Here is a 19,027-nt window from a genome sequence, read left to right on the forward strand (position 1 = left end):
ACTAAACTGGTCTCTTCCACTGAAGGTAAATAAGCTGAGGAACAATTAAAGTTCAATACTTGCTGAAGGGCTTTATCCCAGCCCAGAACATGCAGTAAGCACTGGTAATAAATTTGGAATGGAAAGTGTGAAGGATCATTGTCTTTTAACGCCAGGACATTGATTCTAAACCTTGGTGCTGCTCAAATATATAGTGAGCTCAGAACGGTGAATCACCTTCTGAGTCTGCGATTGAGATCTATGGGCTTCTGACCAGCGTGTCCACCACTCCCTTAGCTCAGTGGGTCCAGTGGGCCGTCGCTCCTTTATTTGGTTTGGATGAACTAGAGCTGGATGGCTGGTGTCTTCTCTGGGCAAGAACTTCCTGTTGACATTTACACTCCCATCTGCACTGGATTGCTCCAGATTGTCATCCTGGGCCGAGACGGCGTGAATTTCACTGGCACAATTTGAGTTGAGTTTTGAAGCAGTCTCAGAATCTTCTTGAGCGGCACCTCTGAAAAAATCAAGCCGCTGCATTTTGCACTTGTACTCCTCCAGTTTAGTCTTGCACTCCACGGCCTTCGCTCTCATCTCGAGGAACTGATACTGCAAATCCTTCTCGTAACCTTCCTCTGATTGTAACTCGTTTTCCCAAAACCTGATCTGCTCCATCTCTTCTTCCACTATCATCTCTTGTGCTTCCTGTTCAGTGATTCTGGCCCTTTGACGTTCCTCAAGGTCAAAAATCTGCCTGTCTATACGTGTTATCTGGGCCTGTAGGTCCTGCAAGGACTTGAGCTGACATATTATGGTTTCTCTGAGAGTATTTTTCTCCTCCTCGGTCCTGGCAGCAGTTGAACCACACAGGTTGGATTTTGCCTCATTTGTTTTTTTAGAGTGTTTGCTTTCTTTACCCCTTGTCTGATTTCCTATGCAGCAGGAGGTTTGATGGTCCAGTTCTGACTTCAAAGCTTTTTGACCTTTCCCTTTGCCTCTGCTAATGCTACCAGAGTTATCTTTTTCCACAGTGAGTGAGAAATCCAAAGAGATACGGTTCCTTTTATCCGACTTACTGCTTTCCTTATCATGGGCAGTGCTATAGACCTTTCCTTTCCCCAGACTTTCCAGCCAGTCCCAGGCCTCCTCCATGAGTGTCAGAGACTTTCTTTTTGGCCTTTTCAGGTCTTCTTGCTTCTTCTCACCTTCTTCCCTTAAGCAGGATAACATTGGCAAGCTTTGGCGATGCAGGCTCAGGGAGCCACTACTCCTCCTCATTCTGGAACCTACATCTTTCTTCCTTAATGGCGGACAGGGTTGATATCGTCCTACTTTTGCTTTGCCCATTTCATCCAAAACAGATGCTCCTCTGCGGAATAGACTGAGCTGGACCTCCTTGGACTGCTCACCGTACCTCTCCAGGGTCTCCAGAAGACGTTCCTCGGGTGTCATGCACCGCTCAAAGTCTTTAAATTTCTCCCGTAACGTGTAACGTCCGGGTTGACCTAAAGAACAAGCAAAGAATGAGGATTCGTCAGCATATCAAAATAACCTTTATCACCAAGTAGAAAATGTCCAGCATGCTGTGTACGCACCCAATGCTTGAGCCAGCACTAGGACCACTTCTTGGCATGTCGTTTCCCTTGTTACTCCACATACCACCCGTGGGATACCATCCACAAAAACCTTCACTTCCATTCTGTCCAGTCTTGGATCTGCCCACCCAAAAAAAAGAGAAGAGATTAAAAGCGTGTGGCACACTGACCAGAGTATCCTGTTGTCTGTGTTAGGGGAAGTGGTGGAGACAGCTAAATAACCCTCATTAACATTCACTGTAATCTGTCTGCCCATCATGTGTAAGTCAAGCCTCAGGGCTTTGACAAAATAGCAGAGTTACGCACCACGGTGAATAAAATGGCAAACAGTGTAGATACCTTTCTTTCATGCCTTTTCTTTCAGGATAGCAGAAAGAGCAAAATAAGAAAGATGATGGGGGCGAGGGGTGCGGAATAGCACATGGATCAGTATTAGCACATTCCCACAATGTCAGTTGTTTCAGTGCTATTTAGAATCCCAAACCATAACACAGGGCCACAAACCCCAAAACATGTACGTTACACCTGTATCTATGCACACTTATCTGGCTGATGATCAGGCAGAAAAGCACAGTGGCCCAAACAACTCAATCTCTACTGTCATGGTCTACTCGCTGGCGGTCATTCAGAAATAGCTGATCAACATTTGCTACTAAGGATGGAATCCATCAAAGATAGTTCTGATTTTTCTTTTCCTTTCTATCTTAAAAAAAAAAAAGGACTTCAGATATCCAGGAAGAGGATTCTCATTACAGGAAAAGGCTTCTGCGTGCAGTTAAGGAGTTGAAGGCATTTACACTGGTATGTCAGGCTCTGGTCAGTCACAGATGTCTCTATGGAGAGATGGTGTAGCTCAAATCTGTATTATATCAGAAACTGCCTTGGGAATATGAGTCCCAGAAAGTTAATTCGGGGTAGTAGCAAAATGTGTCTCTTATTGCATGTATGTTAGAGTCTATAACATTTTGAAGTAGGCTGCATGCAGTGAGTTACACTGATTAAGAATAAACCCAGTGCACAGGGGTGGGCTACTAAAGTTTCAGCTTAAGTGATTCATTTGGCCTGTAAATGGTAAATGGCCTGTATTTTATATAGCGCTTTACTAGTCCCTAAGGACCCCAAAGCGCTTTACATATCCAGTCATCCACCCATTCACACACTGGTGATGGCAGGCTACATTGTAACCACAGCCACCCTGGGGCGCACTGACAGAGGCGAGGCTGCCGGACACTGGCGCCACCGGGCCCTCTGACCACCACCAGTAGGCAACGGGTGAAGTGTCTTGCCCAAGGACACAACGACGAGACTGTCCAAGCCGGGGCTCGAACCGGCAACCTTCCGATTACAAGGCGAACTCCCAACTCTTGAGCCACGATCGCCCATTTATTGGTAGTAGAAGGTCATGGGGTAGAAGTCAGTTTAGTAGAGTCAGCTGACATGGACTTTATAAAGTCTTGCTAGGATTTGGAGGGCTTAGGAGGTCATGTAATAGGAAACATCTTAAAAATAATAAGAATTATTATTATATAGACTAAATGTGGTGTCAAAACAACCAACTGATCCATCTAAGAAAGTCTTTCGAGACCCTTTCTAACTAAGATCGTCTGCATAACTGGAATATTCTGGTAATTAAATAAGTAAATAAATAATAACAGAAAAGGGGCACTTGCTACAGAAAATCCATGGCAAAATCTTGTAGAGACTTACCTCTTTGTCCTGTCTGCAGCACAGATGCTCGCACACGTTTGTTCTGGGGAAGTGAATGTTCTGGTGGGGAGGAATAGTACAGCAATTAAGACCAATTAAAATTCCTGAACACATCACTGGGGGAAACTTTCTGATCCCACCCTTCTTGCATCTTTCCACTAAAAAAGGAAAACACAGAAAAACCAGATCTATATTACTAAATGTTTAGCGATATAAACCTTGACACGTTGCCCCGGGCAACATGCTCGTAGTAACATTAAAATGAAATGAAACACATATTTCTAGACTTCGCGTTTCGACTATATGCTGTGTTGTATTGTGCATGCACTCAGTATTGGCATTTGCTTTTATTATTTATTATTTAAAATTGATCTTGTGTATTCGTAATTACAGACTAGATGAAAGTCCCACCATGTTTTAGGACAAATCCAAACATGAATCCAGATGTGTGTTTTCACCAGCGGTAGATGTTAGCTCTGGGTGTTCCTCTTTATCTTTCAAGCAGGAAGTGTGATTACAATCCAAACACAACATACTGCAGCCCTCCACCAGCAAATGTGAGCAAAGAGCAGACTCTTTCTTGTGCACCAGAACTTTTTTTTTTAAGAAGAACAAGTTTAATCTTGTTCTTGGTACATTTAGACTCAGTGGCCTTTATTTATGCAGAAGTCTCCCTGCAGCTTTCAGAGGAGCAGATGAACATCCTGTAGAGGCTGGGAAGACTTTATTCATTTAGAGGAACTATAGGTAGAACTGTGTTAACATTGCACTTAGGAATGTTCAATCCCAAACATCATGTAACACCAATTTGGACTATTTATCCATAGGAATCACTCGGTTGTTTGTGTGCTACATTTACAGTTTACACTCGTGCTTTGGTGTTTCTTAAAATCTCCTACAATATATCCCCAAAACTAAGGGGAAATGTGGAAATCACAGGAAACTGCTGCATGGCCAGATCCAAAGAACGCCTGTAGAGCGGGAGCCGGACACTGTGACACCTGTTGTTATTTGGTAGTGTCTGGCAGTTTGGATGATGATGATAGGAGTAATATGAGATGGACAAACTTGGACACTCTGCTCCCTCCTGCCTGTCTAAATCCCATTTAGGCTACAGCCGCCAATAACCTCTCAGGTTCATATTGAAGAGTGTAGATCTCTCTGGAAAGACGAAATTCTTGAATCAGTCATTTTAGCTGTTTATCCTTGAAGTTCACTCTCACGTGGCAGATCGATACACTCTGTTCCTTGTGGCATTTGAGCAGGAAGCACTGATTTTTCCTACTGAGGCATGTAGCTGTAACACTTTAGTTAGCATTTTTGTGCAAATTGGGCACACCAGCTAAAGTTTGAGAGGATTAAACAGATCTCTTCTGTTTAAGTTAATAGTAGAAGAAACCTGTCGTTACAATTACAAGGAAATGTAAAACAAGATTGTGAAGTTTAAATACTTGAAAGGTATTTTTGTGAAATTTGTGCCCTATTTTAAATGATTTTTTAAAAATCCTTAATTCACCTTTAATAATTTAAACATTCCCATTCTGGCATTTTAATTCCCAAAGTCTGAACTGACTGACTGCCCACGTCTAACTTGATCTCTTTAACTAGTAAGAGGAACCTTGACATTTAGAATCACATTCCCTAAAAATAGATGGCTTGTTGGTTTGTGTCTTCCAGTGCACAGACATCGGGAAATGGGAGCGTGTGCAACACAAATCAACTTCATATATTTTCATAATATATCCTGCTATTCTGCAGTATTTAGCCCTCCAGATAGATTCATTTTTATTTTGTCTGAGTCTGTCAAAAGCTTTAGAGTTAAATGGAATTAAATTTTTGATAAAGCAGTAAAACTACATTAGAAAACTTCAACAGCAATGACAACTGAAAGAATTTATCCCAAGGAAGCACTGGAATATTTTCATTTCATGAATTACAATGAGACCCCAGGCTTTTCTCCCAGTTAAACTTTTTTTGTTATTTTATTTTGACTTTTTTAATCCACAGTAAGCTGCATAAGATAAGATAAGATAACCTTTATTAGTGCCACACGTGGGAAATTTGTTTTGTAAACCCAGTGCCTCCTAGCAAATCTTAACCGTTACCTGCTGTGCCTGTTTTTCATGTGTTTCCTGCTCAAAGCACGTTCTTTTGAAAGCCAAAAGCAACTGGAAGCTGCACACCCAAATCTGTATGAGTTTTAGCTCAGAAAATAGGCTTGGTTGTATATGATTACTTAAACGCATATTATTGTGCACAGGTTAAAACATGTCCTGTGAAAAATAAGTACACCCGTAAGGTATGCCTAAAAGGTGATATCATGCAATACTCTGTCCAAGTACAGGCTTCAAGCTGATCAAAATGCTGGGGCAGGACCTTAAGATAGCGATGCGTTACCTCACGTTATTGCTGCTAAAGGTGGTAATCATTCAGTGAGGTTAGCTTGTTCTTTTTCACGTGACTCTAAGGTGATTTTGCTGAGAAATATCTGAATAGTTGAATTGGATGTGAAGTGTTGTGTTTCTTTAAGCAATGTCACATTTTCTCATTTAAAAAGCATTTCAGTAATACTGGTCCAGCCCTTATAGCTTTAAAAGCTTTAAAATGTTGCTTGTGTAAAGTACTTTTGAAATCAAATGAGGAAGAATTTGTGGGTAAGACCAAATGCTAGGTTGTATTAGGGTTTCAGCATCTCTGAATGGAGGGGGGGGGGGGACTTCAGATAGCTATGTCCCTCAGAGTCTGCCAGCCGGTGAGCAGAATGAACACCTGTCCAGCAGTGACTGGGGATCGAAGATTATGGGAAGGGATTTAGAAGTGATGGAAATCAGAGAAGTACTGAGGGGCAGGAGTGTGAAGGGACTTGTAAGTGAGAAGAATGACTGAATTTAAGGCAGGACTTTGGGAGCTATGTAGAGTGCCGAGAGTAGGAGTGATCTCTTGCCAGGATATAGCGAGTTTTGAGCACTTCACAGCCTGTCCTTGACTTTACTTGTGGCTTATTATTTCAATAAGACGCTATTACAGAAGTCCACACAGAATCTGACAAATGCATGGGATCCTTCAGCAACAGGATAGAGATGTAAAATCCAGAGACAAGAGCTGACTGTCATCTGCACAGCCATGATGTTGTGCTAGGAAGCACCTTGTTGTGAAGTTGAATGTTATTGTCTCTACCACCTAATGATGGAACACTAACAGTGCAGACAGGGCAATGTGGGTGTGAGCTTCCTTCTAATTTCCTTCTTCTACTTCCTCGCTAATTATAATTTATGCAAAGAAGTGGTTTATAAGTCAGCCCATCTTATGTACCACCTACCATGTTCACAGCAACTCATGCAGCTATCATGGTGTTTCATAAGATGAGTCCCCATGTATGCAAATACCTGTCAGTTTGTCAAAACACTATGCCAGCCGGGGGGGTCCTGTATGCACACAGATGACTTAAAATAGATCTAGACACATATGAGTTCCACATTACATCAAGGCATGTTTCATGTGGCCACAGCGGGTTCTGGTTACAGTTGAGCAGAGGGTGCTTAATATTGCCCAGAGCAAGCACGGGGCTCCACACTTCCCAACTACAGTGGTCCAGTGCCTGACCACCCGCTACCAGTCCTCAGGATAGTTTAACTGAAGACCATCACCATGCCGAAAGTTTTGGTTCCAGGTCAGTTTGGGCAAAATGAAACAGGGACTTCATATATACTACACTAACAGAGGGGAGGTTTGGAGATTTTTTTAAAGAAATGAACAAAGTCTTCACCAGTGGTGCTATCATTTCATGGAATTTCTTAACCAGTAGAAGACAGAAGGGTGACAAAGATGTCCCCCTACTGCCCGACTGAGATGAAGTGATGTGCTGATTTTATATTACACTGGTCACACTTTTCTGTGCAGCATGTAGTATAAACAACTGTTTAGGCAATAAATCCACATTTGTTTAGCAGTGCCATTCCAGGGGTATCTTCCTTATGGGTGGCAGTGACAGCTTTAATGGCAGCTTCACTGGGGTTAAAAATGCACATACGTCCAGCGTGAGATAGTGATCTGTGTCTGCATAACACTAGCTAACTAGTGTTAATATGCACAATTCATTTAATACAATTCTATATCTATAAGATCTATTTTAAGCATGCGGTATATAGTCGTTGGTATTGTACTACAGGGGTGTGTATCAGCTTTTGGTAATGCACCTGTGGTTTACTATCAACAGTGAAAATAGCAGGAAAGGAAATACGATGAATGCTATTTGTCATCATGTTCACAAAGATTGTGTTTGCCATCCAGATAATTTTTCTAGGTTTGTACTTTCATTGTGATCCTTCTTGTAGTACATGCCCACCACAGAAAATCTCTGTCATTAATACTATTTTGAATGCTGCAGTAATAGTTGCTAATTTTAGGCCTGCCTTCACCAGGCACAGGGCAACCGGCCAGTTACATTATGCAAGAGTCTTTCAAAAGGTGAAAAGATGAAGTGCTGAAGCCTGACCACCTGCAGACAGGTTTGACTTCACAGCTAATAGAATTAAGTTGTATTAATTAGTACAACTTTTCAATTAAAAATACTTGTTGCAAATTATTTTGCAACAATTAATGCGGTAAAATATGACTGATTTTAAGACCTATTGATCAGCCACAGACAAAGTTGAGTGACAAATAATGTGGAAATGATTGAACCAATAATTCAGTTTACTAAAGGTGATATTTAGCTATGGCGATAGGAGTATTATGCAGTTTTCCGGGAGACCTCACCTGCTCCACGAGCCACTATGGATGATTTTTTTTCATCAATTGTTTAACACACTTATGTCATTGTTATTGTTGTTCTGAGATATAACCAGGCATGTTTTGTTTCCCCTTTAACCTGGACTGTCCCACCCCGACTGGGATTTTTTTGCTTTTTCACCAGAGGGAGGAAGTAAGTATCTAGATGGGAAATGAATTAGGGAATTTGAAATACAGATTCAAGTATTTCAAAATGCATGGTTTACTGCCTAGTTGTGAGGCAGTCACATCACCAAACCTGCATTTTTTTATTTGAAAGCAACCTTTTCTGATGTTTTTTTTTTTTTTTTTGCGAATGAACACAAAAAAGGAAATGATGGGATAAAGTGCAAATTGACAGCATTTATTAATAAACTGTTCACATTCAATATCAGTTCTCCACAAACAGCTTGATCCATGAGGACTCAACTGAAAGTGAACATCTGCATTAATAAATGACTTTTTGCCACCACGAAAAGCTTAACATACAGCGATGCACATATCAAGAACTTTAGGTGACAATCAAACCGTTTGGTACAGACAGCATATCCCAGGGCCACACAGTTAGTGCATCCTTATATGCATGACCATACTGCACATTTTAGTTGAAACATGTTGCTCCACTGGGAGCAGAGACACAATGAAACAATCTCTGTGTGTATTTTGAAGATGTGGTCAGCAGTTTTTTGTCCAGCTCCTGCATTTCATTCAGTTGCAACACTTAATCAATTTTAACAGCCATGTGTCCAATCCATACACATCCTCACACTGTGCCTTACATTAATGTCACTTACCCATTTATCACAAGTAGTCCAACATTTAATTTCATTATTCATGTGTGCAAGGTTTGCTACTGCATGCATTTTCTAATCTATGTTGTTTTATTTATATAAATATATATATATATATATAGGCTTTTATATTACACAACTTGATATCAACGTACTGTGGATAACGATAAAGTGTTTGGGGTTTATTCATGTATAACCTTCTGCATAATATTATCTAACCAATGCTTTTCCTAACACTTTCTTTTCTGGGTTTTATTCCCCATGATGCATCTCTCTCTCTTGCTGGGTATATCAGGTCAACAGAGTAAGTATGGAGAATGGCGAATGGAAGCCAAAGTCACTTCAGTATCAAACTCTATGCTAGAGATGTCACCTTAGAGGAGAATGTGTTGGCTCTTGCAAGTGCATGTAAAAAAGTAGAGTTGGTCTAGAGAGTATTTTTGTACACAGTGGGTTGTTAAATAGAGCTACAAAGGCTTTGCATTGTCACTGTCTCATTTTTGTGTGTGTTTGCATTAATCTTTGCGTGTGCGTATATATTTTTTAGCATATTTTCATCAAAAACAAGAATAAAAAGCCACTTACACTGTGGCGGATTAGGTGCAATTACGCAATTATAAAGAGAAGTGGACCTGGAGTGCTTCATCAGTGTAGTCCCTCAATATGCATGATTGTTGCAGGCTATACTGGAGGTCAGAGTTTCCCAGTTGTAGTGACTGTTGCCATGTATGCTTGTGCTGGAGCCTACAGCCTGCCTGAGCATTTCAAAGGTTACTGTGTCTGATGTGGGCCTGTCTGATCATTACTGTGTTTTCTTTGAAAGTAAAATCTCAGCCCACACAAATATATCAACAACAGTGATCACAAAACGGTGTATAACTGAACACAGTAGTGCAATTTTTAACCAGGTCTTCCCATTAACACCTGACCTGCCCAGAGGGTCAGTCAATGAGCTCGTCAATAGCTTCAATGCTAACATGTTAAATGTAATGGACACTATTGCTCCCATTAAGGTGAAGGTTATCTCTGGAAGGAAAAAGTCTCCATGGAGAAACTCCACACTGGTGAAAAAAGAAAAAAGAGAGTGTAGGAAAGCTGAGCGCAGATGGAGAAAAACAAACCTCCAGGTTCATTATGACATTTATAAAGAGAAATTTCACAATTATAATTTACAACTGAGGAATGCAAGGAGGTCCTACTTCTCTGACATCATCACTAAAAACAGCCATAATGCTCGGGTCTTATTTTCTACAGTTGACAGGCTAACAAACCCTCCTGTGTCAGTGGCAGCTGAACTTCATTCGACCATGGCCTGCAATGACTTCGCCAAATTCTTCACTGAAAAAATCCAAAAAATTAGACAAGCAGTTGGTACATCAACAGCAGATCCAGAATATGTACTGTGTCCACCAAAAAACTGTTTAAACACCATGAAACAGTTTCAACCTATTAACAGCAAAGACCTGGAGGACATCTTAGGTAAACTGAACTCCTCCTCCTGCTGTTTAGATGTCCTGCCAACAAGTTTTTTCAAAAAGGTCTCAAAGACTTTAGAGTCAGACCTGTTACAGATCGTCAACTTTTCTTTATTATCAGGTGTGTTTCCAGAATCACTAAAAACTGCTGTAATCAAACCTATACTGAAAAAGGACAATCTTGACAAGACACAAATGAACAACTACAGGCCGATCTCAAATCTCCCGTTTTTAAGTAAGATCATTGAAAAAGCAGTTTCTCAACAGCTCAGTTACTTCTTAAAACAGAATAATTGCTACGATGCCTTCCAGTCAGGTTTTAGACAGAACCACAGCACTGAAACCGCTCTGACCAAAGTGTTTAATGACATATGTCTGAATACAGACAGTGGAAAAATGTCAGTCCTAGTTTTACTGGATCTCAGTGCAGCATTTGATACAGTTGACCACAACATATTACTCAAACGACTGGAGAACTGGACAGGTCTTTCAGGAACTGTACTAAACTGGTTCAAAACATACGTAGAAAACAGGAAATACTTTGTATCAATAGGTAACTTCACATCTGAGCAGACAAGTATCACATGTGGAGTTCCCCAAGGTTCCATCTTGGGACCCCTTCTGTTTAACATCTACATGCTCCCACTGGCACAGATTATAAACAACAACAAAATAAACTATCACAGCTATGCAGATGACACACAAATATATATCACAATGTCACCAGGAGACCGAGGCCCTGTACAGGCTCTTGGTAAATGCATCGAGGAAATTAATGACTGGTTGTGCCACAATTTTCTCCAGCTAAACAAAAACAAAACTGAGGTAATAGTCTTTGGCGCCAAAGAAAAACGATTACAGGTCACCAGAGAACTTCAATCTATACATCTAAAAACCACAAACCAGGCGAGAAATTTGGGTGTAGTGATGGATGCAGACCTAAACTTAGAAAAACACATTAAGACAATAACAAAGTCAGCTTACTATCACCTCAAGAATATATCAAGGATAAAAGATCTGATGTCTCAACAGGACCTGGAAAAACTAGTCCATGCATTCATCTTTAGTAGGCTTGATTACTGTAACAGCATCTTTACAGGTCTACCTAAAAAATCAGTCAGACAACTACAGCTCATTCAGAACTCTGCTGCTCGAGTCCTCACTAAGACCAAAAAAGTGGACCACATCAGTCCAGCTCTGAGGTCCTTACACTGGCTGCCTGTCCGTCAGAGGATAGACTTTAAAGTTCTGATGCTGGCCTATAAAGCTCTGAATGGTTTAGGACCAAAATACATCAATGACCTCCTGACCCAGTATGAACCATCCAGATCCCTCAGGTCATCTGGATCCGGTCTTTTATCAGTTCCCAGAGTCAGAACCAGACACGGAGAAGCTGCATTCAGCTTTTATGCTCCTTATATCTGGAACAAACTCCCAGAAAGCCTCAGATCAGCTGAAACACTCAGTTTATTTAAATCCAGGTTGAAGACTCACCTGTTCTCAGCTGCATTTGAATAAAGCACCAAATCCACACTTTAAGCTTAAATTTCAAAACTTACATTTAACTACTGATTTTATCTACTGTTCTGATTTTATCTGTTTTGATTTTATATACTGTTTTGTTTGTTTGTTTGTTAATTAGTTAGTTAGTTTATTTGCTTGTTTTAATCAATTTTAAATCATGCTTTTTATTTGTTCTTGTTTCTAATGTCTCTGTAAAGCACTTTGAATCACCTTGTTGTTGAATTGTGCTATACAAATAAACTTGCCTTGCCTTGCCTTGCCTTGCCTTGTACACATCATTGAGGAATATGCTGTGAATGCAATGCAATGCAGTACATCATGTCCAAGATTTTCCTCCTTAAAATTTTTTCATTTTGTAATGTAGATCATAGCAGGCAATCCTGAATGTGGCCCGCCTAGTTTAGTTCGATGTTGCATGGTGTTATATGAACGGAATGCGTTTCTGTTACTTGAACTTTCTGTGCGCATCACAGAGACCGATGACAAGATGAGGGCCTTCGCAGAGCAGGTCTTTGCTTCTGATACCAAAGACGAAACGATCCGCGATGAAATCTCCATGTTTGATGTGGCTGAGGACTGTCCCATCATCCATCATGAGATGGCCCACCATCTGCACACTGATGATGATGAGCAGAAACGGTGAGATGGAAGATTTTGAATAGTGATGCTACAAAATCATGATTTGCTTCCTGAAAGAACCACAACGACAAAAAATCATTACACAACTTTATTATTTAATGGGGGAAATTTGCTTAGTAGTAACAACAAATATTTGATCAATTTTGACAGAAAAATTAAGTCAGACTTCACTATCTCATCTTCCACAGCAAGAAGCGCTCCCGTACCATGGCCGTGCCCACGGGTGCTTCCCAGGCAGCTGCTACTGTAGTGTCAGTGGAAGTGGACACGCCCACCTATCTGGAAGTGCCTGACTTCCAGAGAGTGGCTGTCATTGGAGACTATGCTGCTGGGGTACTGTTTATTTTCGCATAATTAAAAAACATTAAACTTCTTATGTTACACTTTGAGGTCAACCATAAATAACACCTTCGTCCAGTGGTGTAACTTCACAGTGTATTAGCACGTTGTGATGTCACTCGGAGGGGTGGTTCTGGGTGCGACAAGGTAAAAGTCTTTAAAGCTTATAAAAGTTATAGTATGAACTGAATTTTAAAAGAAAGTAGTTTATTAAGCACTATTCACAAATGCTTGGTAAGACTGACATGCATTTCAATCAGACTGGCTTTTCAATTGCAGCGACTCCTGAATAGGGTTTGAATTGGTATTGATAGCTTTAAAATTGAAACTACCTGTAGCACATTCAAACTGGGTCAAGCAGACATGAATGTGACAAGTGGTGAGTATAAATTTCACTGACTATATTTTGTTAGTGCGTGAGTGTCCTCACAGGCTACCTCCCACTATGAAAGGCCATGAGTGGAGCTCATGTGAGAGTATGCTAAAGTTTCAGGTTTCACCACCGTTGGTTTGACATTTACAGTAGAGCGAGAGAAAACTTTGGAGGAAGTGACTTTGCTTTAACTTTGGGCCTCACATTTGTTAAGATAAAGGTTTGTTCACTGCATATGTAACATGTTGTGTTAACATTACACAGAGCAAATGACTGATTGTGTAATATATACTCTTTTTAAAAAAAAATTGCCATTGAGATGAGATTGGAGCAAATAAAAAGTTCTAGTACTTAAATTTGTTTTAACAGTATAGTATCCATCTGCTTCATCCATCCATCCAGTTTATCCAGTTTAGGGTCGCAGGGGTGCTGGAGCTCATCCCAGCTGTTATAGGCCAACCTGGACAGGAAGCCAGTCTGACACAGGGCTAATGTGTTTCATTAATTCCACATTGTTTAACAGTTTACTGTTATCTCTCGTATGTGCTATTCAGGTGACCATGGATGACTTTGAGCTGGCATGCAGGGGTCTGTACCGTGCTTTAACCATCAGGGAGAAGTACATGCGACTGGCCTTCCAGCGCTTCCCAAGAACAGCCTCCCAGTACCTGCGTCAGACTGAAGGAGAATCTTTCAGACCGGAAGAACAATTGGAGCCAGGTGATAATAAAAGGAGATCAGGGTTAGCATGATTTGAAATGATCTTATGTAGAAGATGTGTACTTAATTATATGTCGCATCTATCCTCAGTCTTCACAAGTCCTCCAAAGGAAGGGGAAGACCCCTTTGATGTCAAGAACCTGCCAAAGAATCTGGGCTATGTTGCTCGTATGAAGGATGGTGTGATTTATGTGTACAATGACGCTGCAGCTGCTGACAAACATCAGCCAAAGGACATGCCCTACCCAGACCTCAATACCTTTATCGATGACATGAACTTCCTCATCGCTCTTATTGCACAGGGCCCAACGTGAGTCCTTTAAAAGTGCTCATTACTCTGTTTTTAGATTTTAGAACTGAAATTCATCTGATTTCAAAAAGTGCCAACACAATTTCTCCTCATTTTTGTAATTTAGCTGTAATTCTTCCTAGGTGAAAGTGCTATCAAAGCACAATTATTTCCACTTTATTTTGCAGAAAGACTTACACTCACCGCCGTCTTAAGTTTCTCATGTCCAAGTTTAATGTGCATGAGATGCTGAATGAGATGGAGGAGATGAAAGAGGTGAAGAAGAACCCTCATAGGGACTTCTACAATTGCAGAAAGGTAGTTGCTTTAAACCTTCTGTCAATTTAATGTGAAGTGACATAAAATAAAATACCAGTGTAATTAGCACAGTTGCAGGATTTTTCAGAAATCTGTGACTATCAACAGCTTTGTGCTGATTTTAACTGGAATGTGTAGTAGAGTTTAAGTAATGTCCTATTTATTTGTTGTGCATGATCATTTCACACATTTTCTATCATCTTCCTTACTTCCAGCTGCAGTGCAGCTCGTGGAGTCTTTAGCTCCCTCTTGTGACCGATCACATGTATTACATTGCACAAACAAAAACCTCACTGATCACCCTGCCATCTCTATTCCTTTCAAGGTGGACACTCACATCCATGCTGCTGCCTGCATGAACCAGAAGCACCTGCTGCGCTTTATCAAAAAGTCTTACCGTGTGGATGCTGAACGTGTAGTGCACAACCTCAAAGGGAAGGAGGTCACCATGAAGGAGCTCTTTCAGTCCCTTAACCTGCATCCATACGACCTCACTGTGGACTCACTGGATGTGCACGCTGTGGGTTTGTTTTTTTTGTTTTTTAGTAATCTAACAACTAATAACAGACTTTTATTATAGTAAAGTAACAAGGCACACATACTGACAGGATACATTTCCATGAAAGCCATTAAGTGTTCAAGATAAGAATAAAAATATGTAATAGTCAGATAATAACAAAAAAAACCCCAAACATTATAATTGAAAGATAAACCATCAGTTTTATATTATCTTTAAAGGATTGTACACATAGAACATAAAGATTATAGTGCTACCAAATTTACCATTTACCAGGACTTGTACCATGATGACCAATGTGCAGGAAAAACTGCTGCTGGGTGAGCAACGTGTGGCCTCACCTCTGTAGGCCACACGTTGCTAAAACCTGAAAACTGGATCAGATTCAGTAAAAGGATTAGATGTTACAATCCCTTACAATGCATTGGTTTAAATGGAGAGACTCTTGGAGGATGGCTGTTATGAGGAAAAGCAGCCCAGAAAAGTTACCAGCGGCACACGTCGTTGTGTACCTCAACCTTCGTTCTTTTACCCAAGATAATCTGCCATTTTTCCTTGGTTAGGTTTAGGGATTAGAGATCTGATCTAAGTGATCATATTAAAATTTGGGGCACATTGTCAGTAGTGGACCTTGGATTCATCAAGTGTTTCGGCTATAGGATAAACTTCTTTTCTAATTCTTGAGGAAATGTTTAAATATCAAAAAGTTTGTATTCTATAAAAGCAAACACTTTTATTAAAACCAAATGTGTCGTGTTGCCTGTTCAGTTTTATAACTTCTTTGGTCTAAATTATCATCTTGTATCTTTCTCTGAAGGGTAGACAAACCTTCCAGCGTTTCGATAAGTTCAACGCCAAGTACAACCCAGTAGGAGCCAGTGAGCTGCGTGACCTGTACCTGAAGACAGAGAATCACATCAATGGAGAGTACTTTGCCACTATCATCAAGGTTAGTTTCAAACGACTTCTCTGTAAAACTGTATAACTGTCACTGTGGCAGCTGAAGATCAAGGTTGTTATAACTACTTTATTAATATTCAGTTTTATACACTGAACTGGTGATTTGAGCTTGATTTGATCTTTGGGAAAACCAGGAAGTAGCCAGTGATCTCGAGGAAGCCAGGTACCAGTATGCTGAGCCCCGTCTGTCCATTTATGGCTGCAACGCCAACGAGTGGAACAAGCTCTCGAACTGGTTCGTCAGGCACAGGGTTTACTCCCCAAACCTCAAATGGATGATTCAAATACCTAGGATCTAGTAAGTTTTCAGTCTTCTCTTTGTTCTGTATAAACACACCAAACTGTCATAGAGATGGAAAACTCTTACATTTATACATTTCATGCTTTTTCTTTTTGTTTGCCTGCATTAAAGAATATGCATTCAAATACTAAAGCTACCTCTACTGCTACCAAGAATGGATGAAATTTTCATTTAAATAATGCCATTTGTCCATGTTCTATCTCAGCGACATCTTCAGAGGCAGAAACTTTGTGCCACACTTTGGCAAAATGTTGGAGAACATTTTCCTGCCTGTGTTCAAGGCCACCATTGATCCACAGTCCAGTCCTGAGCTAAGCATCTTCCTCAAGCATGTGAGTCACTGTTCAGACACAAAAATACATGCTGAACCTTGATTTCCAATCCACACATAAAGATATAGCTGTAGAAAAGATTCAATCCGAATACTACGGTATAATCCCGGGATAATCCATTGTTTTCTACTCAATGTGTAGGTGACGGGCTTTGACAGTGTGGATGATGAGTCCAAACACAGTGGCCACATGTTCTCCACTAAAAGCCCCAAACCAGAGGAGTGGGACATCGCCAAAAACCCCTCCTACACCTACTACATCTACTACATGTATGCCAATATCGCTGCCCTCAACCAGCTGCGCAAGTGAGTAATGCTATTTCCATACATGCTTTTTCTTTTTTCATCCTATTGGATTGAAGCACTCGGATTTCTTTGTCAGAGATCATTATTTTCTCTAAACATTTACAGTGAGTATATATTTAACTCTTGTCTGAGTATGTCTGCTACTTTCTGTTGTATCATTCCTGTTCTTCTGCTCTCCAGACAGAGGGGCATGAACACATTCATGTTCAGGCCTCACTGCGGTGAGGCTGGTGCCATAACCCACTTGCTGGCTGCATTCATGACTGCTGACAATATCTCTCATGGCCTTAACCTCAAGAAGGTCAGTCCTCTGAATGCAGCATTTCATTTGCCTTAAAATGCACTTTAATTCATATGCATGATCAGGCAATTGCCAGACCAAGCAACCATAACAATAGTCTTAAAACACAATATAAGTCGAATCAAAGTAGAAAATGTTTTTTTTTTATGTGTTTGCCTATACACCACATTTTATATAATATCTGTCTGACAAGTTAACAGTGATAGATTAAGTCAGCCTAACTCTTTAGTTGAATGTGGCCAATGATACAACTGACATGTAATTCTAGTATTGAAGTGTAAAGTTCAATTTCAGATTTGGCATGATTCTTGTGAGCAAGTTAAAACATTGATTATTGCCTATTTATATTTTGTGTTGTTATATTTGTTAAAAATATGAAGCTTGTAAAGTCACTGTTTTCCCCTCAACCCTTCACAAACAGAGCCCCGTGCTGCAGTACCTGTATGTCTTGACCCAGATCCCGATCGCCATGTCCCCACTGAGCAACAATAGCTTGTTCCTTGAGTATGCCAAGAACCCGCTGCTTGAGTTCCATAAGAAAGGCTTGGTGGTGTCTCTGTCCACCGATGACCCCATGCAGTTCCACTACACCAAGGTCTGAGCCTTTGGTGACAACATAGACAAATACACGCAGCCTGTTGTGCTGTTTATTGTTTAATATGTAGATGGACAGAGATGGTCAGCATTGATGATAAACACATTCTGTAAATCAGATAAATTGGTGTTGTGTGCAATTTTTTTTAATGCAATCCATTTCATATGATCTCAAGTTGAAGCAGGAGTATTCAGTAATATCAGTCTTGTTTTTTTTTTTTTTAATGTCCACAGGAACCTCTAATGGAAGAATATGCCATTGCAGCTCAGGTGTTCAAGCTCAGCACCTGTGACATGTGTGAGATTGCCAGGAACAGCGTGCTTCAGAGCGCCCTCTCTGATGAGGTAAAACAGACACACACCTACAAGTCTGTACTTGAGTCAAAGAGAATAACAAGAGCCAAGAGAACATTACAAAATACATATATTCTTAGTGACACTATAGTGAGAACTACCAAAGGTGGTTTGAAGAACTTTGACTGTAATTGCCAGTTAAAACATTTCTTTGTGGGGTTCTTTTTGCGCTGCAGGAGAAGCGCCACTTCCTGGGTAAGGATTACCTCAAAGAGGGTCCAGAGGGCAACGACATCCGCAAAACCAACGTGCCTCAGATCCGTATGGCGTACCGCTATGAGACCTTGTGCTACGAGCTCAACCTCATCAAGGAGAGCTTGAAGTCTGAGTAAACCGACCGGACCCACCCTTACTTAGACACTACTCTCTTTTGTGATATGGAAAAGTTTCTACGTTTGTTAATCGCAGTGGAATCTCAAAGAAGCTGACCATTTAAAATACAGATGTTCTCTCTATTAAAGGAAGAAATGCTTTTACAATCTGCACATCTGTGACTTGTACATTACAGTATGTTTTTTTCAGTTGGAGAAACGTGTATAAGAATGGAAGGAAATAAACGGTGCAATTGCATTTCTGTGGTCGTTGCCAAATTGTTTACCCGACAGGAAGATCTTGTCCTACTGTGTTGCCTTAAGACATTTCTTGAAAGCTGTTTACCTTATTTATTTAACGTTTAGCAGCAAAATTACCTTAGGCTATAAGTCAAAACACGATATGAAAGTCAGCATTTGTTCTAACCTAAATGAACCGAGTTCACATCATGTTGCCAAGATCAAGTTTGAGACAAGGTATAAAGTCTAAAGTTCACAATTACGTTAGAGAGGCTAAAGCTCTGCATCACAAA

At 40.5% G+C, this 19,027-nt stretch overlaps 2 protein-coding genes across 3 annotated transcripts; one reads left to right on the forward strand and one right to left on the reverse strand.

Annotated features, from left to right (window-relative positions):
* Positions 1-103: 103 nt before the first annotated feature.
* rassf11 (Ras association domain family member 11) lies at positions 104-1,686 on the reverse strand. The gene is made up of 2 exons (XM_085258497.1): positions 1,575-1,686; positions 104-1,484 (listed from the first exon to the last, which is right to left on the reverse strand). The coding sequence occupies exons 1-2, from the start codon at positions 1,675-1,677 to the stop codon at positions 166-168; spliced, it is 1,422 nt and encodes a 473-aa protein (XP_085114623.1). The 5' UTR covers positions 1,678-1,686; the 3' UTR covers positions 104-165.
* A 5,126-nt stretch (positions 1,687-6,812) lies between these two features.
* On the forward strand, positions 6,813-18,753 carry ampd1 (adenosine monophosphate deaminase 1 (isoform M)). Of its 2 annotated transcripts, none has more exons than XM_085259399.1 (15): positions 6,813-6,951; positions 12,315-12,480; positions 12,669-12,813; positions 13,747-13,912; positions 14,003-14,222; positions 14,390-14,519; positions 14,845-15,039; positions 15,854-15,985; positions 16,131-16,294; positions 16,503-16,629; positions 16,771-16,934; positions 17,115-17,235; positions 17,657-17,830; positions 18,064-18,174; positions 18,360-18,753. In XM_085259399.1, the coding sequence occupies exons 1-15, from the start codon at positions 6,930-6,932 to the stop codon at positions 18,513-18,515; spliced, it is 2,193 nt and encodes a 730-aa protein (XP_085115525.1). In that variant the 5' UTR covers positions 6,813-6,929; the 3' UTR covers positions 18,516-18,753. The 2 variants fall into 2 exon arrangements, with proteins under 2 accessions (XP_085115525.1, XP_085115524.1); XM_085259398.1 differs by lacking the exon at positions 6,813-6,951 and adding an exon at positions 8,234-9,146.
* Positions 18,754-19,027: the final 274 nt, after the last annotated feature.

Source organism: Mchenga conophoros, linkage group LG20, assembly GCF_057382185.1.
Source record: "Mchenga conophoros isolate Kocher_MC1m ecotype Shallow Benthic linkage group LG20, M_conophoros_male_GT1.1, whole genome shotgun sequence".
Lineage (NCBI taxonomy): Eukaryota > Metazoa > Chordata > Actinopteri > Cichliformes > Cichlidae > Mchenga > Mchenga conophoros.

Coding starts and splice junctions, on each gene's coding strand:
- ampd1 (XM_085259398.1), top strand. CDS start 9,104: ATGATGCATCTCTCTCTCTTGCTGGGTATATCAGGTCAACAGA. Junction 9,147..12,314: donor GGGTATATCAGGTCAACAGA/GTAAGTATGGAG, acceptor TGCGCATCACAG/AGACCGATGACAAGATGAGG. Junction 16,935..17,114: donor GCCCTCAACCAGCTGCGCAA/GTGAGTAATGCT, acceptor TCTGCTCTCCAG/ACAGAGGGGCATGAACACAT.
- rassf11 (XM_085258497.1), bottom strand. CDS start 1,677: ATGGAAGTGAAGGTTTTTGTGGATGGTATCCCACGGGTGGTATGTGGA. Junction 1,485..1,574: donor AGTGCTGGCTCAAGCATTGG/GTGCGTACACAG, acceptor CTTGTTCTTTAG/GTCAACCCGGACGTTACACG.